Genomic DNA, 25,373 nt, shown 5'->3' with positions numbered 1-25,373 from the left:
AAGTTACGAAAATTATAGCAAAAAACATATTTAATAACATTTATGCGAAGCTACGTAACATTATGAAATAAGATTTTTGTGCATTATTTATCGTGATGTGACTTCTTTAACTTTATTACAATTGCTCTTTGACGGATTAAATTGTTTAAATAAATCAATTGTCCCACTGTACCCCGTGTCCCACTGTACCCCAATCTCCCCTAATAGGAATTCTTTGGCTACCACCACGAGTGCTGCAATTGACCTTATGGAAATTCTTCTTCAATGCCATTTATTTGCTAGCTTTAATTTATTAGCTATATTTACTATTTAACATTTCCTATTTAACAAAATATTTCAGCTTCATTTCTTTGGTATTTATTACTTCTTATAGTCAGGGGCCATCTGGGGTGAATAGGGCCCCCGCCAGGTGCTCATGATGGGACCCTCCCACAGGAAAGGTTAGGAAATTCCCTGCCTGGAAATGGATTTTGACGCTATTCTGGCTCTTAAAAACGTGACGAAAGTTGCAATTTCGTCAAAAATAACTGTAAAAAATGATATTTACAAAGCTTATGAAACTTTTTCAATAAAGAATTAATTTATTCCTCTGGCTCTTTATTTAATTATTTATGGCCTTAATACACTAAGGTCAGAGTAAATAAGTCAAATTGATAAAAAAATTAATCTCTTATTACAGCAAATAAAACATTAATGCAAAAAATAAGGCTTTGCTATTAGCACAATGACAATGTCTGATCTTAGGAAAATTCAATTGGAAGGCAACAGTTTTCGTCTCTTGGCACCATAACTCGTAATTGAAAAGAGTAAGTATGATTAGAACCTACGTACATGCCTTCGACAAAATCAATGAATATGACTAAAGAGATTCACATTCCAGCCACTGCAATGATGTCCACAAGGAAGACATTTGTACATCCACTGGAAGTCTAGAAGACATCGAATGAAAATCCATGGATATTAGCCGGGATATCCAATGGACATCATTGCAGTGGCTGGAATGTGAATCTCAAAAATGGTTGACAATTGAGTCAGGAACGTAAGCGATAGCTTTGGCAAATCTGGGACTAAGGTCATGATTCTTAAATTTAAGAGTATTGTTGATGAATTTCGTATAAATTGGGTTAGCACTGCTTGAAATCCTGCAATTCTTGGGAAGAATCCATTTTTACAGTATATTTACCCGAAGATAGGTAGGGTATGAACTTGTCGCTATTATCTTTGATCACTGTGTATTTCTTCGATGACGACAAAGAACTCTTTAGATTGAAGAATATTGTAGACAATCGCTGGGACAGCATCGTCCGAGCGCTTTTCTTTAAGGCGATGAGTAGCAAAAACTGCGACGTCCCTTGCAATACCACCGTGGAGGCGACAAATAGTCTGAAATATCGGTACGCCGTCGGTTTCCACGTGAGCGGCTGGAGGGGCAGAGCAATCACCCAGTAGAATCCAAGGGAAAACAACAAGATGAACGCTGAGCAGAATCGGCGGAGGAGTTTTGGTTTCGTGGATACAACTGGAATGGGGCTTTTGTAGCAGAAGATGGTCCAAATGATGAATGCAAAAGCTATGATTGTCGTCAACATGGCAGCAGCCGTGGGTGTCAGCACGCCGAAATAAAAGGCATTTCCATCGGGGAAGCAGAAGGCTGTGCCGGGGCGATGGATATAGAGGCGTGTGTCAATGCCCATACTGACAGCAACAGGGATCACTGGAAGGCCCCAGCCAATGACGGACGAACGGAGGAGGAGCTGGGTCATTCTTGTCTGAAACAGAACATTGAGGAAGATGAAAAAATATATAAATCTACATCTACATGTCAATCTCACAGAAAGGTCACTCCCCTTAAACGTGCAGAATAAAGAAAAAATTAGGCAGTCTGAATCAGGTAAATGAATCATGCTTTGGCTGGGATTGGCCTGGGAACAATATGATACTTAATCACGTATATTATCATTCTGGCATATTAAACTATCTTACGGTATCCTTGCTTTAAATTAATTAATGTATCCTTACAATTATTCTACTCCACCATCTAATATCGATCCATCATCTTAAATTATTGCTATAAATTCTCAGGCAGATAACTCCCAAAATGTACTCACAATCAAAGGTACATATATCCCAATTGTAGAAATAATCAGTGAATTTGACAAATATTCTGCAAGTGCTGTTGTAGGTGCAATTGCCTCTTGTCATCAAGGTTATCTACATCTACATAATACCCCACAAGCCACTTAAAAGGCATATGGGTGGGGTGTTAGGACACCAGCGGTTAACACATAAAAACAAAGTGCTCATCCTTCACGGTTTGGGAGAATAACGAATTCAAATATCTATCCGTTCCGCAAAAATCTCTCTTAATTTATCGCTTCTATCGGACCTGGAAATATAGTGTAGCTCAAAAATCATGCTCTCCGTGTCGCTCTTAAAGATATCCATTCTCAATTATTCAAGGAATCTAAGCCTAGTGCGCAGCCTCCGTGTCTCCAGCGGCTCCCAGCCTAATGCACTTAATATGGCGGCTGCTGCCATGTTATTCTCTTCATCGGGGCCAAGCCAATGTTAGGCATTGCTAATGCATTGTATTATCCTCCCGAATGAATATGACAGGGGCGGCTCAAGAGGCCCGCTCCCCCACTTAATGGTGTAAATACTGCACCCATAGTCACCTCCAGGGCGTTTGGCAATGATTGAATAATAGTTGCCTAAATTTATATATGTTTAAGTGCCAACGCATTATGCATTCCCATATGTTGGAGGAACCTTTTACAGCAATGACCCGAAAAATGCTCTCCAGCTATTATTAGCATTAGTACCCCCCACATTGCAAGTACTCTATATTATAGTTTTCCTATTTCTTTCCTAGAATACTTCTCATATATTTTGTGCACTATATTTAAACTGCATGATATTTATTTTGATTTATTGAGGCAGCTCATCAGTTCTATCCTGAATCTTCCTCATAGTAACGCAGCCTTATGGTTTTACTGGTCTCTGATGTGATAATTTTTATTAAAATGGTGCAGAATTAATTGAGAATTATATATTTCCCTTGAGTAGCATGTTATCAGCAACCGGTTTTATTTTATGAAGAGTGTAACAATTGAAAAAGCAGTCGGTTGGCCACAGAAATGGTGATAAAAATATTGAAATGGGCTCTTAGAACCGGTTTACTTACTTCCTCCACCTTTGATTTGTTTTACTAAAATTCTTTAGAAAGATCTCCAAAAGTTGGCATCGTATTGTTGTAAGATACACAAAATATCCTATTGAAAAATGTGCCCAAGTGCATTTAACTCAGACCCCATTTCAATTGCCGTCAATACATGCAAAAGTCGCCGTTTCGTCTGTAATAAATACCTACAATCTTGAACATAGAAATGGATCAAATGGATCTTGAGGCTCCTGCAGTTAAAAATATATATGCTTAATGTAATGTCAATGTTAGATTTGCATGATTGCTATTCAGGAGTCAATATAGGCCGTATCAAACTTCCACGTGGTTTGTGCCACGTTCTGTAAACGGTTGTACCTTATCCAATCATCTAATGTATAAGTGACATACCCGTAGCACGTTGTTCGGATGGACTTGCGAGGCCAAGAAGACTGAGACCACCGCGACCCAGCAGAATGAGGCGACCATGAAGTAGTGCTGAAAACCTCCGAAGACGATGCAGGACATTGATTGGCCGCATTCGTGGATGGCCTTCCTTCGAATCTCTTCGACGACACATATCATCAGCGAGAGGGCCACTGAGGCGCTGAGGTTCAGGTTGATCTTCACATACATGGATTCACACCAATGCGGGCACAGTGCAGCATAGAGGAACGTTGCCAGAAGGCAAAGCAAGGAGATTGAAGAGCAGACGATGTGGACCGTTGAGATCTGGGCATCGTCTATTTCCCACTCGCCATTCTTAGGCGGTAGGGACACAAGCAAAGCAAAGTCGGTCAGGTGGTCGCAGATACATCCGAACATGTCTGGTGGTACCAGGTGGGTGTCGCACACAGGCCTGCATCCCTCATCCGTCCAATGACGAGCGCTCTCCTTCCAGAACACGCATTTGCTATTTTCTGCCCTTTTGAACGGACCTGAAAGCGAAAAGGGAATCCCCGGTATAGATGTGCAATGAGAAGTCAAGAGTGGAAGCATTCGAAATGTGGTGCTACCGAAGAATGATGAAGATAAAATGAATTGACCATGTAAGTAACGAGGTAGTCCTGAGAGGAGTGGTAGAAAAGAGAAGCCTCCTAAAAACCTTAAGCAGCAGACGGGACAACTTAGTAGACCACATGACCTGATGGAGACAATTGTTGGGGGGCAGGTTGAACGAAAGAAGGGCAAGGGACGGCCCTGTAAGTGTTTCATAGGACAGGTTATATGGGATGTATAAGAGAAGAGTACATTTCTACGAAAAGGTTAGTGGGTAGGAGAGAGAAATGGAGAGCTGCATCAAAGCAATCTTAGGATTGTTACCTTATGATGATGATGATGAGATGTGGAATAATTTCATAGATTAAATATCATCTCATTAGGTAGGGATTCGAAGCCATATCTTCCGAATGTGTTCCAAGTGCTCTATCACGTAATCTCCTATTAAGCCATGCACATAGGCAGGGGGAGGCTTTCGGTGCATCACACCACCAACCCCGGAATTTTTTCCCTTTTGGCGGCTGCCCTCCATACATCCCTATAAGAGACAACTAGCCTATTGGTAACATCCTTCTCCCCTCAATAAAACGTTATTGGATAAGATGAATGCCTCACCTCCACACTATCTACCGATTCGATCGATAGATTTTTCTTCTTTATAGGAAATTCTACTAGAATTGGTAGAATATTAATAGCGTATTGCTTGGTTTCGCTAATAGTAGGGCCAGCCCGCCTTTGTGACGGTGCGAGACTCCTCGTCCCCGCCCTTCCTCCCTCGTCCTTTCCCTGGAGGTATCGTCGGGCTCTCATCGCGGCGATGTCTCCAATCCTTTTTCCTTTCTGTCCTCCCCCCTTCTGAGCGCAGAGTTAGAAAGCTCGCGCTTATAGACCCTGCCCTAGGAGTGTAACTCGCGAGCCCGCCCCAAGGATTTCGTTCCACTTGCCTCAACTCCACAATTTTCTCCAAGATAGATAATTTTGTTTCTACAGCAAGAGCCCTAAATGTTTTCCTAAAATGAAATATTTTTCTTTTTCGGATTAGAAGTCATGGTATCTCAGGCTATTAATGGTACGGCATAGAGCGTTACCGCAAACAGGAAGAAAATCAGATGGAAGGAAGTGCCGGCGATATGAGCCACTGAGAAAATGGATGAGAATGACTAGTATCCTAGATACCAGCGATGGCAGCTTATGCGGTAGAGCGCCTTGCGGCACGTCAATTCGGGGTTCCAGGTTTAGAATCCCCTTCTACATAAAATAAAGTTTCTTTTGTGGAATGTTCGCATGCAATGTGGACTTGCAGATGACTCTGTTAACCTTTTTCCGCCCACCGTAGCCATATGGCTATAATGTCCTACAATTCTGAGCATATGAGGCTCTTGTGTAAAACGCGCATTGCTTTTTGTTGTCGAGTCATGACAAATATATTGGCAAAGCTTGCAACAACTTATCCACTTATTATTTGATTTTTGAAGCCGGTCGAAATGAGCCCACTGGCGGAAACAGGCGGGTGCGACACGTAAATGAAATATGGACGCGGACGCTTAGGAAGGATGGCGGGAGAAGACTGGAGACGTTCGAGATGTGAGTGTGAGGATGAACGGAGAATGTGAAGTGGACTGAGAGGAGGAATAACCGTTTAGGAAGAATAATTAGACGGTTTTCCAATTCGCAATTATTCACCCTTCGTACACTTTTCAATCGTCAACTTACGGATGCGACGACAGCAAGGGAGGATTCAATTGGGAAAACTCAAAAATCTTGAACTGGAGCTGTAAGTAATTTTGTGTTAATTTTGTGTAGTAGGAGCGTCCAATCAGTGCCAGAAAAGTCAAAATACTAAGCAGCCTAAATTACAAACGTGAACAAACCGAAAGGCATGGTGAAATTGATTTTTAAATCAACCAACAGATGTCCTAACACTACCCTGCGGTTTCACATTTCGTTATTGTCAATAGTTCGCATTATTTCCGTTCACACTTTACGGCGCCAGTAGAGCATTAGTAAGAGAGCAGGGTGCAAGGGAGAAAGTGAACGAGGGAATGAGTGCACACTACGTGGATTGGAAGTGCTGAACGCGGTGGGTTAAGAGAGACAGCATTTAGATGAGATACGAAGGAGACAGGAAGCATGAATGGAGCGAGTACTTAGCGGGTAGGGGATGTTGAAAACGGTGTTGGAGTGTAGAACGTTAGGTAAACGAGGGAGAGGACGTAGGAGACTTTGAAGGACATTTAGATGGAATAAAAGGGAGTGAGCCATATTGGCTGTTGATAAGGGAGGGTAAGACTGCAAGCATGCATTTTAAGAACGTAATGGAAACATACCTTAATCGGTCAAATACATTAAAAAAGACAAACAGCCTGGGGAGGGGCAAATCCTCAAATATCATAACTCTTATTCAAATGAACCTCCCTATCTTCCTCTTCTCCCAGCTGCATCAGTCAGGGGCGCAGATAGGAATTAAGGCTAGGCGAGTGAGGTTGGGCGCAAAACACTGGGGGGTCTAAGGATGTGGAATTCCCGCCAGGGTAAGCGGGAGGTGCGGGTACCATCCTCTGGAAAATTTTTTCATACAAATGGTTCAAAATGGTGAGTTTTGCGTCCTTCTGAGGAATATTTTATTTATATTTACACTATTGCGTAAGTAATATTAATCTAATTAAGTGAAATGGATTAAACTTAAAAATTGATCTCAGCTCTGGGGGGGGGGGGGGGGGTTTAATCCCCGAAACGCCCCCCCCTCGCCGTGCAACTGGCAGCAGTGTGTAATTACATTCATACTCACCTTTTGAAAAAAGTAGAAGTAATGTTGTTGGTGATTTGTTATTTGTTCCATCCATTTTATGTGCGCGGAAGACGACTGTTGAGGAAACTTGGGCGACATTTTCATAAGACTCGAATGGTTTCACAGGATATAAACTGTTTTTATTGTACAAAATGACTGTAATGCCAGTGTAAAAGTCTGGGTTCTCCAGGAGCATGACGACCATTGACGCGTTGTCATTCTCGTTATCTTTATTCCAGAATATAGGTGTCATATTTACCATAATTGACCCATTGCCGTTCATCTGTTGGTAGCCTAAAAAAATGACGCATGTTAATTTAAAATATAAAGTTTTATTTCATTTAATATCATGTGAATATCAATTTGTGGTAAACCATTCTCGATTACACAGACCAACAAAAAAATATTATTTGAAGATGTTTTTTATTATTTTAAAAGCTGATCTTTATAGATTTTTATGTGCCGAATCCACACCTGGCCTTACCTTTTTTGTATCACCCATACTTTCCAAGCAATATGCAAGCTTTTTTCCTTGAAGTTTCCTTCATATGTAGATTTTTCTGCGAATAATCGCTTGTTGCAATTCTCGGTGAAGTAGCAACAACGATCCCCCATTATCTTCGTTCATTAGACCTACTTTTTTGATTTTATTTTATCTAAAAAAAGCTGTTAAATTCTAAAAAAATTACTTGATTTCATAAATTTAACAGTAAAATTTGAATGAATGGTGAGTGATACAACTTTGAAAGCATCACATTTGGATTCAGCAGTATTAAAAAACATAAGAATAAGGTTTTATCACTAAAAAAGTTTTTTTCGTCGTTGGCCTGTGTTATTCATGCATTCACATGTGCTTGTGAATGTGTCATGTAGTTAGACTCTGTTACGTATACGATTAATCTTATGGAAAACTGGATTAACATCTTAGCTAGTCTTCACTCTTTACGCTGATTCATACCCTTGAATCCTCTGACTCCTGCTTCAGGAAGCGCTGAGAATCCAGACACATGCTCGAGAGAAACAGGCTCAACATCTTTCGTCGCAGCAGCCACCATCAGCTTCTCAGTCGCCAGACGAAAGTCATTTGAAGTCCCTGATGCGTTGTCTGACGCCATGATTTCGATGGGATTTGTGTCCAAAACAGTGTTAGCAAGTGTTAGAGCAGAAATAATATCTTGGCGAGAAAACTTTGAAGCATCACTTATATTTTCTGCTACCCTAGTTAATGTTTCCGTGATGATACTGATCTGGAAATCAACAGAGTTGGGCGCGATCAGAAGATAATATCGAAATCAGGCCTAATGGAGGAATGAAATCGCCAATAAATTAAATTATGCAATGAAGGAATTCCCTAAACGAGTGTCTTGTTTTTCGAAAGGCTTGGATTTCAATTTTTGGATTTGATACATATAATATGAAATGAAAATTTAGATATAACCGGCTTCCATTAAGTATTCCAATGATTATAAACTTTAGGAGCAGAGATAAGAAAAAATGGACAAAATCCTTATTGTCTGTCTTACTTGTACCATGACCTGAAGAATATAATGACATCATTCAGTATTATGGCACGACGCTTACTCCAGATATCTCACCTCAATTGCTGATAAATTAGAATATTTTTCCACTTCCTTCGCGAACTTCTCGAAGGAATCACCTTGCTCCACGTGAAGACTCAAATTTGATAATCGCTCCCAGCGTTGCGGAGGTTTACGACATAGTACACGAGAGTCATTTGGTGATGGCAAAGGCTCCCAATAAACGCCCTGGAAAAGAAGGATTAATTACTACCTGGGTAGGATAGGCACCTATAGAAGCATAAGTAAAGTCTATATATTTTTAAGAAAAGGTATTTTCAAATCTGATTATAGGATAAATGAATAGTTGGCAGAAGTTGCGTGACCTTTACAGGATGTCATTTTTAATGGCATCCAATAGACATCCAAAGGATGTCAACAAGAGACTTGTGGATGTCTGGCTGTCAAATGGACGTCCATAGGACACCTTGAAATGGCTGGAAAAAGTCTATATTTTTAAAATAGGTAGGTTTAAATCTGAGCAAACCTAGTATAAATGAAGAGTAGTCAGATGTTATCTCAACTTTTTGGGATTAGATGTAATTTTTTAGCAAATGACAGTATGTAACACAGCATGGAAATATAAATAAATTAGTGCCAAAAAGATATGTAAAAACTGCAAGACGGTGAAAAATAATACAACCGGATCTCCATTGCAATATAGAGAAAAATAATATCATTTTTAAGTGTAAGTGAGTGTTATTTGCTCAATATCATCTGAGTGACCTAATCTAACGACTTAATCGTGGGAGAAATGCCCAAAATTACCGAGTGACATTCGGCTGCTTAAACCTCTTCAGACCTGAAATTTTATTATATTATTAGTATTTTCCGCAGAAAAATTGCGTTTTCCTCATTTCTCTTCAGACATTGTGCTGAAAAATATTAACCTAATTAAAAAAATTGTAATTGTTGTGATATTTACCACTTATATTGACCATGATACCTAAAAATAATGCAACTATAGCGAGGTTTCCTACTATTTTTTATTGCCTGAATCAAAAGATCATTACTCCTAGAGTATTTATTTCACACTTTTATATTTTTAAACGACGGTATCTATTTTTAGCGATTAAATGAAAAGCGAAAATTTTCAAGCGTGCAAAAACGCGACCTCTAAGAATGAATGCTGGGAAAACTCCATGTGACGTCGTCCTGGTTCCCGCTGCCTCAAGTGAGGCGACCTTGGGGCGATGCTTTGAGCGCTGATACGACGCAGAATGCTAGCAGGTAGCATAGTACCATGCTAGCTGGTAGCGCTTGGCTTAAATAAGGATTATTAATACCTTATCAAACGAAGAAAACTTTCCGACCTTAGCCAGTTTTAATAGGTGATTATTAAGACGTGTTTCTCTGAGCTCTGTGCCTCATGCATGCATTGGTAACCTCAGGCTATGTAAAACTCCTATCCTCTCGTGTAGAAACTTGGTCCCTGTGACGTCACGTGGAGAGGCTTCGCATGCGGGCCAATCTTGCCTTTTTCAAATAAGGATAAAATTGGCCATTGCCATTCGTCTAAACCGGTTTTTCTAAACCCAGATAATTTGTGTATTATGAATACACTAATGTTAGGAAACGAATCGCCATCAATGCCTTTCGATTTCTTTGATGAAGGAAACGACCCTATTACGAGAAAAGGGTTGCATACAAAAATAAAAGATGCATAAATAAGTGGTATTGATTATATATATAGGGTCCTGTTGTTGTAATTACATAAAAAAATAGTTGGAAAGTAGTATCAATGAATGGTAATCCCCTTTCCTAATGCCACTAATTGTAGAATAACACCAAAACTAGTCTTTTGTCATCGACCTCGCCTGAGAGAGTGCAGAATGTATAGAATACGACACAGTCGGCGCTCAGCACTTGGGGACAATCTCAAATGAAGAAATGATAACATACCAGATGTATCATATATGATATACTGGTACTGAAGATATTCAGGCGCAACGAGTGAATCCTCGGGGTGGCAGCGGAAGAGTAGCAAGCAATTACCCCCTACTGACTCGGTTGCTCAAGTGACCTGTCGACCACAAATGAACTTTTGATTGGCATGAAGTCACACAAAGTCCTTCCTCGATCATAATTTATTTTGACTTTTGAAAACCTACGTGCGTTAGAACTCGGGAGATTTGGTGAAATTGATGTCTTGAACTGGTCCTGACTAATAAATGCCAGGAACCACGGACAAAAACAGGGGTGCGGGATGGGATGAAGAAAAATGGGGTGACGGGTCTCAACCGTTACAAAGTATGAATACTAAAGATCAACTCTGCTCATTCACTAATATGGTCAATAGCTATACGGTTGGAATGTCTTAAAAGCTTCTACCCGTGACAACACACATAGGTACAAACACGTACCTATGATCAAAAATAGAGGGGGACAAGCCGTACTCGTTCAAGTTTTAGCACAGTAAAGGTTATAGATCCAAAATTTTAAGAAAATTATAACAGCGCTTTAATAGTTTTTAACATTGTTTGCTCGGAAAAAATATTTTTATTTTAATCACATATTTTATGCCATTATGACTTCGTGCTACCGTCTCTTCTTCCGTGGCGCACGCTTCGTGCAGTGTCTTACTTGATGAAACACCTATTTATGCCATTTGGGAGTATGTTTTTAAGGATGGGCGTTTTGAAAATATCCGTCTCAGTGTTTGACCTAGAACCGTCTTAGTGTTTTATTTACAACGGCGTCAGTATTTTATTTACCGCCAATCCCTAATATCGACAGAAAATTCGAGTAATCGATGTACTAGAAAGCAGTAACCAGTCGACAACAAGGATATTATTATTCTGAGTGGACTCCTGTGGCGGATCTAGGGTAGGGATAAAGTGATATGAAGATATGAAGCCTTGAGGATAACCTCTAAGCAGTAGCAGACCTCCGGGAGGTTACAAATAATTTGAGAAATACTTAACTGTTGCCTGATTTTCCTAAGAATAAAGTTTTAAAAACAAATATTAATGTACATATTTAGTAAATTTACCTCATGGTAAGTTTCTTTTATGCATTACAATTTCATCCCTTATTTTAAAAGGTTTTAATTTAATTATTAAAATTTTCAAAGAAGAAATGCTTTTTTCAGTCTTTTAGCTTTCGAGGGTTGGAGCCTCCGTAGCCCCTATCTTTCTCCGCCAGTGGTAACGTCTTGTCACGGGAAACGGTCTGTGAATTTTAGTTTTCCTTTTTGGGACTCGTATTTTAATATTTTTTAAGTATAAGAAAGCGTATTGTATTTCATGCTTACCTCGAAGAAATCACCCTGGCAACTACGAAGTGGTCCAATGGTGTCGTCGCTATTCGGACAAGACTCTTCGGGAAGCGTGCGGCCTCCCTGGGGAGTCTTTGGCCACGTTAACCAGTGTCCTCTCTCCGGATGGCAATACCTGGTGCTCCTCAAGTTCACGGCACCTGGCTTGCGCTTCTCCAAGTAGTCTCTCATGTTGCGAATGCGCTCATTCCAGTCCAACTCCTCGCCCTGAAACTCGTCATTGAGACCGCGGAAAGACACACGGGCGCGGATTGTGTTTTCCTCCAAGCTTTCCAATATGTAGTACGCCGTGTTCTCTTGTTGATTTTGAGTCGTATACGTATCGAGTAGCTCTGTCACTTCATGGTATTGGGAGAAGCTGAAAGTAAAGAGAACACTCACGGCATCCTACAATTGCAATAATTTCATGGATGGCCGTGAGAGTATATGTGAGTAGGGCTGCGAGAACGTTTTACACAAAAAGCCCATTTCGAAATATTTCATTTTGGATTTGGGAAAAAAATCTCTCTTAGTGAGAAAGAGGGGGAGTTTTTTTTCGCGTGATCTACCTTTTTGGAAGCCGTGCTGACATCCATGGAGGATGTTACGACAGTCGAAGAAAGTCATGATATTGCTAACAACGACATACTCGAGTATCTTGCCTATAATCGATGTTGATGAAATTGGACAATAGTTGCCTGGGTCATGTCTGCTTCCCTTTTTAAATATGGGTGTAACGCTTGCAATTGTCCAGTCTCTCGGTAATTTTCCTTCTTAAAGTGATTTCATGAATACCATCTCAGAGTAAGGCTCGATCTGTGAAGCTAACCCCTAAAGGGCACGGGCGGGTAATGGGTGCATGGGATATCTAATTTAAATTCAGTATCATCTGTGTTGTATAAGCAAATTATCTTTCGATGAAAGAATATAGCAATGTATATAATTAATCCTGATGTTTGTAATTATAAAATGTTAGCTTTGTCAATATTTTCGGTGACAAGTTTACCATCTTTATCAAATAACGTATTGTGGTTGAGGGATTTTCCTGAAGCTCTCTCGCATACGACCAAAACGATTTCAAATTTTCTTCGAGTAATCCACCGAGTACCTTTCTTATTGAAATTTCGCAGTGCTGTCCGAATTGATTTCTTAGGTATTGAGCGTGTACAGCATATCTTTCTTCAGATTCAAGTTCCTTCCAGTTATTATCTAACGTAATGGACAAGATGTATAGCTTTCTCTGTCTACTATGGTCTCTTATGCCATCGTTGTTGTATCAACTTGGTTCTTTATTATCACATTTCAGTTCTTGCGGAATATGCTCTTTGATTCCTTGGCGCAGGATTTCTAAGGAGTGTTTACATGTTACATGTGTTTTTAACCTCTGTTATAGCTACGAAATTTGCGTAGGAGTCTTTAAGCATCTCGCCAAATTTAATGATGTTGCATTTATAAAATAAATAAATATTGTGTTTTGGTTTTGTAGCTGTCACTGCATCAATTTTTAACGCTTTCAATCCCCACGTAGGCTTGTCAGCTGATTGGATTAGAGTGATTTGCATGTACTTTGGGTAATATCTCGCTGATTTCACTATTCCTTGAGTTCGGTTTTACAGTGTAAGTATACCAATTTGTAGATGTAAGATTAAAATCTTCCCCTAATAACTTTTACACTTTTATTGTTTCCCAGAGTCTGTCGCGGATGTTTAATTTTCTAGTTGGCAAATAACAAGAAGTTCGGAGTTAGGAAGCCTATAAAAAGAGCAAACATGAATTCCCCTATTTGTTTCGTTGTTTTACTGTACACCACACACTTTCTATTTCGCTGTCAATTATTTCATGGTGTCAATTGATCAATCATTTCGCTGTGTAATTTTGATTTAGCAGTAAGCATATTGTAGACTCCGAAATCTTGATCCACGAGGACAAGGAAGGTAACTTTCTTTCGGAGTTTACAAAGTTTAATGGGGGTTTTAAAAATTTAAAGGGACCTAATAGAATAATAATAAATTAATTAATTAAATTGTAATCTCGTAAACACATAGGCATAAAGTGTCAATGAAAATGAAAACTTGAAAAGGAAGACAAAAATCTTAGCTTAGTACATTTCCGTAACAAAAATATAGAAAAAATTGGTGCTGAATTTGAGTTAAGAAGGGTATGAAAGGTATGGAATTACAAAATTAACATACCGTGAACCGGAACAGCATCGTTGCATGTAACTCAATGAGTTCATGACAACAAGTTAGTAGTCCTTCTATATCGTCTATTTCAATGGGGCACCCTATTTTTGCCTCTCCTGTTAAGTTGGTAGGTTGCCCCTCCCTTTTATGTAATAATACCATACAGTCCCTCCAGTGGGGATAATAAGAATGTCTGTAATTCATGGAAAAATCCTTGTGGAGCTGTGCAGTAACATTGCATTGGATGGGCCAATACGAGTTGAGGTCAAGTAAACAACGTTCTTCTTTCAAACAATACTCTCCGTTAGGATGGATGTAATAATTCAGCATAGCGCCAGTGTCTTCTTTAACTGGAACTAGCTCGATTCTAGTAAGGGTCCCATAAGCAGTATCTCCTGAAAAGAGAATAGAAAAATAAAGCTCAGCTTACGCAAATTGAAACAACTCAATTTCCTCGCATTCAAATTTTCCACGTTACAACGAGTCATTGATGAGGTATTTTTACCGATAATTACTGTAGTAGTTGACATTCGCATATTAACGTACACTACTTTGTTCCTCAATAACTACCTTCTGCTGGAGTTCTTAGGAGTCTATTTTTAGGAGAGCATCAGCACACGTAAGCATAAATAACGTCAACTGGAAACCATTTGTAGGCGGCAAATGTACTATTTTTTTGGAATAATAATAATAGTAATAATAATAATAATAACAATAATGATAATAATTACAATAATTATTATTATTATAAATGAATAAAGAAACAATAACTTCAGGAACAAGTTAAATGGACAAAATTTAAGGAAATAACAATATAAATTTTCAATAACACTGAACAAGTGAGACTTTAACGCTGTAAATATGTATTATAATTCCATTTTCAAAACATCCATAAATGAAAATGAAAATTTAATTGTTATTAACAATAACAACAGCAATAGTTATTGTTGCATTAGCAATTGCAACAATGATATATTAATGGTTGAGAATGTATTATTATATATTATAGGTTGAGAAGGCATTCACAAAATACCGTTCCTACACTCAATACGACAAACCAAATGAAAGTATAATAGATATTATTTACACCCTCAGGCAAAAACTTGCAGCCACAAAAATTAGACTCAACAGATATAATAATAGGGAAGTGCACTAATTTTTTTTTATTGCTGAATTTGAAAGTTTAGCCTAAAAAAGAAACATTAGTATAGTCACTTTTATTTTCTGCATCTGGGGTATGCACTTTAAAACGTTTTGAAAGTCGGAAAATTTCATGTTGCGCTGAAACACAGTGCCTCCATCTTGATTGAGATGTGACGTCACAAGGCAGTAGTCACCAGTGGAGTATCGCTGAATTCCGTCGCCTTCTTTAGCGCGGCGAGAGTTTCCGGGAATCGGTGGAGTTTGCTTCCTAAAAATGTCGTCTAGTACCGAAAACATGAATTCAAAATAGAATTATAAATGATTTTTTGTTCCAAATTTCATCTCGACGTCGAAACAAAAGCCTGGAGAAGATATTCATTCCCGTGCCTTAAGCACAAGCTATACGGAATAAATGGTTCAAGGCTGCTCCTGACTCTTACCTATCGATGATATTCTGTTTTGAAGATCATTTGAAGGTATTGTAAGATCAAATTGATATTTATATTATAATAATTTACTCAATAGGTACCTCAGTCACATCAGAAAGTGTGTTGAGTCAACATATAGCATCTTCCGCGTAGACCTACGTAATTTATAAACTGAAAGTAGTTTGGTTAAAGAATTATGGCGCGACTGTTTTTTTACACGACCGGGCAAAATGCGTACTTTCCCCATGATATGTGCATATATGATAACAAACGATTTTTGTTAAAGTTAATCTTTATTTGTTGAAATTAGTACATTTATAGGTGATACAGATATTAAGGTACACGGCAGGTCGCGCGGCGTAATTTGTACTCCACTGATGACGGGTTCATCTTGCTGATCCAAAATATTAGCTACAATACCTCGAACTTTGAAAACTCGCAATATAGGCAGTCAAAGTACATTGTAAGAATACACGAGACCATTATAGCCCAGAATGTACGTACAATGTCGATATCCTTGGTTTTCAAAGATTGACGTATTTTATACGCCAGCGCGCCCGGTTCAGGGTTATCAACTTTTATTTCATCCTATTTGTTAGTTGAAATTATATTTCAGAATGGTTCTTTTAGCACTGCTACTGAGGTAAACTGGTAGGTACTGAGTACAAGGTACTGAGGTATGTACTGAGTAAGTAAACTCCCTTTGGAGTAATGTGAATTACAAGTGTTCGAGATATATGGCATTTTATATTAGCTTTGTGTTCTTATTAATTATGCCTGTACGCATATTGTTGCTTGCCGCGAGCCTTTAATGGTATGTGCTCTTACAAGAGTGGTTTTCATTTTTAATGTGGAAGTTGGTCAGTATAAGCAAAGAAAAAATTAACATTTTAGCGCACACCAACCCTTGTAGTCATCGTATCTCTGCGTTTGTAATGACACTGCTAAAATACCTAAACGCCATAATGATGATAAAAAAATTGGCTTATGTCAATGATTGCTGCAATTATAATTAATGATAAACTTGATGCCGTATGATCACAATGAAGACAACAAAAATTAATGACATGACGCAGTCTTGAACCACGGTCCTTCGGGTAAGACCTATCCTATGAATCGTGCACGCTACCACTACCCCAACCGACCCATTTGGAAATAATGGACATTTTGGATTTATATACATAACTTGTAAAAAGTAACGCATGAAAATTAATTAATTACAGCCTAACTAACGCCCTAATTGAAAAAGATGGAGCAAGGTACGCTGTCTCCCCTTGTTAGCCTTAACGTCTCGCATTTCTATGGAGCGTTGAACCTGTCCTCCTTATTCAGTAACCATAAATACATCAAAGTTTGGTATACCATTTATAAATCGTTGGAATTTTCCTTCTCCCAACCAAGATTATAATTTCTTGAACACATCCTGGACAGCGAACCATTGCAACCACCAGCCAGCTCGGAAATAAGGCTAACATCCCATGATTCTAGTTGCGAAGGGCGAACGTTCCGGCCGGCGTGAATACATACGCAACGAATAAGTCTTGCAGCAAACGTCTGAAATAGGTTTATTAGTTTGACTCGGTTCTTACAAAAAAATTTTTGGCATGATAAACGGCATTGTATCAAAATATACCCAGCGAAAAATAAATGCCATCATGCATTTATTAAAGATTCAATGTGCTATTCGTACTACTCTTTCTTAACTTGAAGTTGACACGTAAATGAATATTAATATATTACGCAATGATGAAGTCGTTCACTCAAAAGAGAAGCAGCCACATATATATTCTGAAGATATTTTATGACAGCAAAAAACGGATACCCTCAAATTCTGTAATTTTTCTATGCAATAATAGTGGTAGAACTAAACGGTGTAGAAGCTGCCTTCTGCTACTGCCTTGTGACGTCACGGCCAATATTCAACATGGACACCCGTTTTCGCGGCCTTTGAATTTTTCCATATTTCAGACGGTCATCTCGAATAAAGTATTCACTATTAGGATTTAAACTGTGGTTTTACGACATTATGTTATTCTGAACTTTAATTTAAGAAATGTGTTTGGTGCATTTGAAACACTAGTGCACTTCCCTATTGCTCAAGAAGAAAACAACAGAATTCACAATTTGAAAAGAATCAACGAAATTTTTACATAACATTGGGAAATAACAAACAGAAGAAATCCATTTCTTGTGAAAATAAAAACCTGAGTAGTTTTAACTCTCATGAAATGGAGAAATTTTGGTCAAATATATGGTCGAATGATACATCCCATAATGGAAATGTGACATGGATGAAAAATGAAAGAGCAGCAGCGGAAAACATAGAAACTAATGCTTCCCCCCATTATTACAATTGAAATTCTGGAAAAAATTCTCAGCCGAACCCATAATTGGAAAAGCCCAGGAAGTGATAATATACACAACTTTTGGTACAAAAAAATCACCAGCTGCCATAAGCTTCTACTAAAATGTATAAACGAATTTTTGAAGTTTCCAGAAAATATTCCAGCTTTTTTTAGTGGAAGGTGAAACATATTTTTTGCCAAAAGAAGTTGCATGTAACGATCCATCAAAATATAGACCGATACCTTGTCTACAAACATTTTATAAAATTTTCACCTCCTGCATAACAGAAGTAATCAACAACCATATAGATGATAACCACATTTTTACGGAAGAACATAAGGGGTGTCCTCTCTAAAAGTACTGGAGAACCAAGGTAATGCCTTTTGGTCCTTGGTTCAATGAAAGGAAAATCCTGATGATCACCTCCTCGTGGTAGAGAGGGGGCAACGTTATTAAAAACGGCTAACGACACAGGGACCGAGTATCTCCCGGGATAAGGAGACCCCCCCCCTGTCAAAGCCAACAACCTCTGTAGAGGATGGATGAGCGGACAGGGGTTAGGGCACCCTCTTGCCCTTGGAATGGGAAATCATTCCAAAAGGCGGATGAACTCACAAGGTCAACGGCATAGGATGCGGAAGGCAAGGGGAAACCACCGCATTAAAGACCCTTACGGTATCCCTAGTCCCACTGGTCTACAATGAAAGCATGGTGATTCCTGAGAATAAGAAATATTCCGGAGTAATATGCCGACATTCGGATCTCCGGGTGGGCACTATCCCAGGAGAACTGTGTGGTTTGAAAGAGAAGAGAAAGAAGAAGGGAAAGGTAACATCAGCATTGAGAATAGGAACATGGAATGTCAGAACAATGAATAGGAAAGGGAAGTTGGAAAATGTGAAGAAAGAAATGGTGAGACACAACATCAGTATTCTAGGATTAAGTGAAGTAAGATGGGAAGGAGAAGGAGAATTTGATTCAGGAGATTATAAGATTATTTATAAGGGAGGGGAATCTAAGGAAAATGGGGTCGGGTTGATATACAGAAAGAATTTGGAGAGAAATATAACTAAAGTTATGCCAGTAAGCGATAGAGTAGTGGCTATCAAGATACTGAGTAAGCCAGTAGATACATTAATTATCCAAGTGTACTTGCCAACATCAGATGCAGAAGAAGAAGAGATTGAACGGATATATGAGCAAATAGAGGAAGTATATGAAGAAAATGGAAAAGGCAAAGTAAGAACTATAATGATGGGAGATTGGAACAGTGTAGTGGGGAATGGAAGAAGGACGAATGTAGTTGGAGATTATGGTCTTGGAAGTAGAAATGAAAGAGGAGAAAAATTGATAAATTTTTGTGAGCGCTTGGAGTTATGGATTGCAAATACTTGGTTTAAAAATCATAAAAGAAGGTTGTACACGTGGAAAGCACCTGGAGATATTTCAAGATATCAGATAGATTTTATTATTGTCAATCAAAGGTTTAAGAATAGTGTTAAAATGGCAAAAACCTACCCAGGAGCAGATGCTGACTCTGACCACAATCTTCTAGTTACTGATATAAGAACACGATTGAAGCTTGTTAAGAAAGGGAGGTTGATAAGGAAATGGGATGTAATAAAGCTGAAAAATGAGAAGAATGAAGCATATAATAAAAATGTTGAGAAAAAATTGGAAGATGTAAGACAAAGTAATGAGGTATCAGAGGAATGGAATAACATTAGGGATGTAATATGGGAAGTCTTAGAAGAGGAAGTTGGTGTTGTACAAAAGGAAAGAAATAGGAAGGAATGGATCACTCAGAGCATGATAGATAAAATGGAGGAAAGGAGAAAGAGGAAAAATGTTCACACTGAAGAAGGAAAAGGGCAATATAGGAAACTTAACAATGAACTACGAAGATTAACTGATAAGGCAAGAGAGGAGTGGATGGAGAGAGAATGCGAAAAGATGGAAGTCCTAGAAGAACAAGGGAGATTGGAAGAAATGTATAAAACAGCTAAAAAGTTCACAAAAAGAGAGCCAAAGAAAATAAGTAAACAAGGAATGTTAAATAAATACGGAAAGATAACAACAGGTGTTGAGGAAAACAAAAACATATGGAAAGAATATGTGAAAGAACTATATGATAGTAAAGATGATCATTCTGAGATGGAGCTGGAAGAGGAATGGGAATGTGAAGAGGTGAATAGAGGACCAAACATACTGAGAAGAGAAGTGGAAAAGGCAATCAAGGATCTCAAGGAAAGGAAAGCAATGGGATGCGATAGAATACCATCAGAAGCATTAAAGAACCTAGGTAACAGTGCAATGAGTCGACTAACAAATTTAATCAATAGGATATATGATACCGGGAGCTGGCCTGATGATCTACTTAAAACTATTCTAATACCAATACCAAAGAAATGTAATGCCAAAGAATGTAAAGACTATAGGACAATTAGTCTTATATGCCATGTTACCAAAGTAATTACAAGGATTATATTAAAAAGAATCGAAGGAAGAATTAAAGAAAATATGGGAGAAGATCAATTTGGATTTAGAAAGGGTAAAGGGACTCGTGATGCAATAGGATGCTTGAGGATGATAGGAGAAAGAATGATGGAAGTGAATAGAGATTTGTACATTTGCTTTATTGATTGGGAAAAGGCATTTGATAAGGTTAATTGGAATGTGTTATTGAAAATTTTGAAAGACATTGGCATTGATTGGAAAGATAGGAGATTAATAAAGGAGATGTATTGTAGGCAGGTAGTAGTTATAAAAATTGGAGATGATGAAACAGAAGAAATTGGCATAGGAAGAGGAGTGAGGCAAGGGTGCTGCCTTTCTCCAGAGCTCTTCAATGTTTATGCAGAAAAAATGATGGAGAAAGCTTTAGAAAAAGCTAGAGGAGTTGTAATAGGAGGAGAAAGAATAAAAACAATTAAATATGCAGATGATCAGGCAGTGCTGGCAGAAAGTGAAGAAGATTTACAACAAGTGATGGATGATATAATGGATGTGGGGAGGGAATTTGGAATGAACTTAAACATAAATAAAACCAAGGTGATGAGAATCAGCAGAAAAGAAGGTTGTGTTTGTATATCCTTAGAAGGAAATATCATACTGCAAGTACAGACTTTCCAATATTTGGGAAGTCTGGTAAGATGGAATGGAAGTTGTACTGAGGAAATAAGAAGAAGGATATCAATAGGTAAAGGAGCGTATGGAAAGGTAAAAGCATTGTTAACAGCAAAAAGAATTCCAATAGAGATGAGGAAGAGGTTTATGAAATGTTTTGTGTGGAGTGTAGTGTTGTACGGATGTGAATCATGGACTGTTAAAAAGAAGGAGGAGAGATATTTAGAAAGTTTTGAAATGTGGGTATGGAGACGAATGTTGAAAGTGAAGTGGACTGACAGAGTGAAGAATGAGGAAGTTCTAAGAAGAATAGGCGAGGAAAGAAAATTAATACATATGATTCATAAGAGGAAGGCAAGTTGGTTAGGGCATATATTAAGAAGGAATTGTTTGGAACGGAGAATAATAGAAGGGAAGATAGAAGGAAAGAGAGGAAGAGGAAGAAGGAGGATGGGAATGTTGGATGATATAAGAAGAGGAAGAAAATACAAAGACCTAAAGGAGGATGCTCAGGATAGAGAAAGATGGAGAGAAGTCCAGTGGAAACCTGTCTAAGGACAGTAATCACTGATGATGATGATGATAAGGGGTGTCGCAGAGGAAACAAAGGTTGCAAGGAATAGTTGATAATTGAATAAATAATTCTTAAACAAATAAAAGAAAAGAAGAGGAACCTACGCAGTTGCTACATAGATTACAAAAAAAACTTTAGACTCTGTTCCCCATTCCTGGCTTATAGAAGTACTAAACATCTATAAAATTCACACAGAAGTTATTAAAAGTCTCCATATCGTGATGAAAAAAATGGAGCACTATCTTGCACGTAAAAACTGACGAGAGTCTCTTACAGACAAATCATATCAAAATCAAACGGGGAATATTTCAAAGTGACTCTTTGAGTGCGTTATGGTTCTGCCTTGCGCTAAACCCTTTATCAAACCTCGTGAATAATAATCTTTATGCAGTCAAAATAAAAGGAAAAGAACCAAGATGTCATACTCTATCACATCTTTTCTATATGGACAATCTCAAGCTGTATGCAGGATCAAATAATAATAATCTAAATCAATTAGTCCGGTTAACTGAAATATTTTCTAAGCATATTAACATGGATTTGGGAATAGATAAATGTAAAACTATCACAACAGTCCTAGGTAGAGTACAAAGGAATGATATTCCACTGCAGGATGGGCAAATAATAGAGGCCATGGTTGAGGGAGATACTTATAAATACATAAATACCTGGGATTCCAACGAGCAAGACGACTAGACCACTCTACGATAAAGCAAAAACTTTCGACAGAATTCCAAAATAGAGTCAAGAAACTTGTTCGCACGGAATTAAACAGCAAAAACCTCTCTAATTCGTTTAATACCTTTGCCACCCCTCTCCTGACATACTCCTTTGGTGTAATCAAATGGTCACAAACAGATCTAGACGACCTACAAAGAAAAATTCTGTCCCAATTGACAGAGAAAAACATGCTCCATAAAAACTCGAATATAGAGAGGAGTACGTTGCCCAGAAAATTTGGTGGAAGGGGTATCGTAGACATCAAGAATCAGCACAACTCACAACTTTCTCAGCTACGGAAATACTTTTCCAGCAAGAAATGCACCTCGGATCTACTGAGATCTATCTGCGACGCAAACAATAAATACACAACGTTACACCCATCTGACGAAAGTACGCAAATTAGTGAAGCCACTGGTGCTATAGACAGTAAAATGTCAATGTGGAAAGCTAAATCCCTTCACGGAAGGCACACTCATTCCCTGGAGGCCCCTGAAATCGATAAAGATGCATCGCACGCATGGCTCAGGCATGGGCAACTCTTCCCATAGACAGAAGTATTTATGATCGCAATACGAGACCAGGTGGTGAAAACAAAACATTATGAAAAATATATTATTAAGCTCACCCAAATTTATTGGATGAGAGATGCAGAAAATGTGATAATGCCTCTGATACGATACAGCACATCACAAGTGGATGCACTAACTTATCCCAAAAAGACTATCTGCACCGTCACAATCAAATATGCAACATCATCCAACAGGAATTAGCTCTGAAGTATAAACTCATAGATGTTGGAGTATAAGCACACACCTAAAACCATCCTTGAAAACGATCACTGCAAGATTTATTATGAACGTTCAATTATTACCGATAAAACAGTCCATAGCAATAGACCTGATCTAGTAGTGCAAGATAAAACTCACAATGAAACGTGCTTGATAGACATGGCCGTACCTGATTCGCATGATATAACGACAGCCTACACCAACAAAATGGGAAAGTATGAAGAACTTAAAGATGAACTTAAGAGATTGTGGAAATCAGATAAAGTACACATAATACTAATCATTTTCTCTGCCACAGGAGTAGTGCCTTATTCAATCCGTCAGGGTCTTCAAACTATTGGTCTACCGAAAAACTTGTTTATTACAATACAAAAAGCAGTAATTTTAAATACTTGCCGGATTTTCAGAAAATATTTCAACACAGAGTAAAAAGACGAGAGTGCTTGGTGATACCTGTACCTCGCATAAAACTAGCAAAAAGGCTGTGAAAATATATTTTTAAAAATAATAATAATAAAAGTAGGACTAGTCATAATAATAGGCAGACCATATTGATTCGTCTCCAACCGTTCCATGCATGTCATTCATTTAGTTCAATGAACACATATATGGAGGGAAAATTTTATGTATTATTTATATTTTTTTGCAAGTGTGTTTATTGTATTGGGGAAAGGTTTTCGGATGAAAAAATAAAACAAAGAGGTGATATTTCGCAATCGTCCGACCACACCTTGGTTTTGCACTGAGCTTATGGGATATCGTGCCGGAAGATTTGATCTGTGAACTGGATGAAGTACAAAGTAAATTGCGCGGTTCGTCAAAAACCACTAAGGGTTTACAGTCCCCGTTATCCAGATGTTAAGAGAATCTGGGCTGGGAGTTGAAATTAAAGACACCCAGTTAAGGCTGGGAGACGCTGGAGACTCGGAGGCTGCGCGCTAGGATTAGATTGCTTGAACAATTGAGAATGGATATATTTAAGAGCGACACGTGAACATAATACTCGAGCCCCACCATATTTCCAGGACCGACAGAAGCGATAAATTATGAGAGATATTTTGCCGAACGGATAGATGTGGGAAATCATTCTGCTAGTCGAAATTTTATTTCATCATTTTCTTTTTATGTGTAAACGGCTGATGACCTAGCATCCCCTGCCACACGTCTTTTTAGGCGGCTTTCGGGGTTCCCAAGGAATTGTGGCAAAAATAGTATCCATCGTATAGTGCTCCCATAAATATTGTATGCAGGATTATCCACTCTCGTGACTACAATGATTCCCACATGTTGCCGTAAACAGTGGCGCTGTATTCGCTAGGATTGTTATCAATACACGTATACCCCAAAGGTATACGCTAGACAGAATTTAATCGTTTTTAATCATTACATATTTGCATTTAGCTCGCATTAGATTAACTGTTAGAATTCAACGATTTAATTCGTTAGCTTAGCCTACCTTTTGAGGGCTTATAAATATACGGACATGCATAGGTACTGTCGACTGGAGATCCAGAATTTACGGCTAACGGCGGGAATCAATGAAGTCGTGGAAGACGAGAATACTGGGGCCACCTATGGTAAATGAAACTCTATGATTGCTCCCTTACCTCCCGATGCTGGGATCACGGATATCTTTTCAATATACCAATGCGATGGACTGATGCTCATATTTATCTCCGACCGCTCTGTAAGAGGTGACGGCAGAGTGTAGATGACGCGAAGTTCCTCACCTTCCTTCGGCTCAAGTGCTTTATGCATGGACAGCTTCCTATCGCCCAACTTCATTTCTGTGAAAGAGATTGTAAAATACAAAGCACCTGTTTTAAATAACCATTGTCTCCCACGCTAAAAATACTTCAGCGTATATTTTTCATTCTAACTAAATGTTAAATGCAATTGAACAAAGCCATAGTTTTGCGTTATCCCAAAATAGAAACATAGGAATATAAAATGCTATTCTGATTGATGAGTTGAATATAGCACTCAATAATGCTTGGACTCGCTTTCAACCCTTTAAAATTGAAAGTGTTAAGGGCAATTCATAAAGTGAGTACTGTGGACGTATTAAAGCAGAAGCGAGTGAAATTGCCGCAGCGAGAACGAACATCGAATCGAAACCAAGATTGAATGTTTCAGGTGTTTTTAAGCCGTCAAATGGAATCAATAGATGATGGTTATTAAAACGTTAGTATCAGCATGCGAATATATATTTTAAGATTTAACTTTTTTATGCTTAATTTTTAATGTAGCTTCAATTAATGTTTGCCAACTCATTTATTGAA

At 38.4% G+C, this 25,373-nt stretch overlaps 1 protein-coding gene across 1 annotated transcript; it reads right to left on the bottom strand.

Annotated features, from left to right (window-relative positions):
* Positions 1-594: 594 nt before the first annotated feature.
* Positions 595-24,873, bottom strand: LOC124164316 (adhesion G protein-coupled receptor L4-like). Its single transcript, XM_046541576.1, has 8 exons — positions 24,699-24,873; positions 13,973-14,358; positions 11,778-12,188; positions 8,543-8,713; positions 7,906-8,194; positions 6,948-7,241; positions 3,572-4,098; positions 595-1,769 (listed from the first exon to the last, which is right to left on the bottom strand). Exons 1-8 carry the CDS (start codon positions 24,847-24,849, stop codon positions 1,125-1,127), a joined length of 2,874 nt encoding a protein of 957 aa, XP_046397532.1. The 5' UTR covers positions 24,850-24,873; the 3' UTR covers positions 595-1,124.
* Between the last annotated feature and the right edge of the window lie 500 nt (positions 24,874-25,373).

This window comes from Ischnura elegans, chromosome 8, assembly GCF_921293095.1.
Source record: "Ischnura elegans chromosome 8, ioIscEleg1.1, whole genome shotgun sequence".
Classification (NCBI taxonomy): Eukaryota; Metazoa; Arthropoda; class Insecta; order Odonata; family Coenagrionidae; genus Ischnura; species Ischnura elegans.
Note: the sequence above shows the minus strand (reverse complement) of the source record. Positions and strands in the feature narration are given on the sequence as shown.

Excerpts from the sequence above, each read along its gene's own strand:
- LOC124164316 (XM_046541576.1), bottom strand. The coding sequence starts at position 24,849 with ATGCATAAAGCACTTGAGCCGAAGGAAGGTGAGGAACTTCGCGTCATC. Across the intron at positions 8,195-8,542 it reads CTAATTTATCAGCAATTGAG|ATCAGTATCATCACGGAAAC; the intron begins GTGAGATATCTG and ends GTTGATTTCCAG. Across the intron at positions 7,242-7,905 it reads AGGAGTCAGAGGATTCAAGG|GCTACCAACAGATGAACGGC; the intron begins GTATGAATCAGC and ends TCATTTTTTTAG.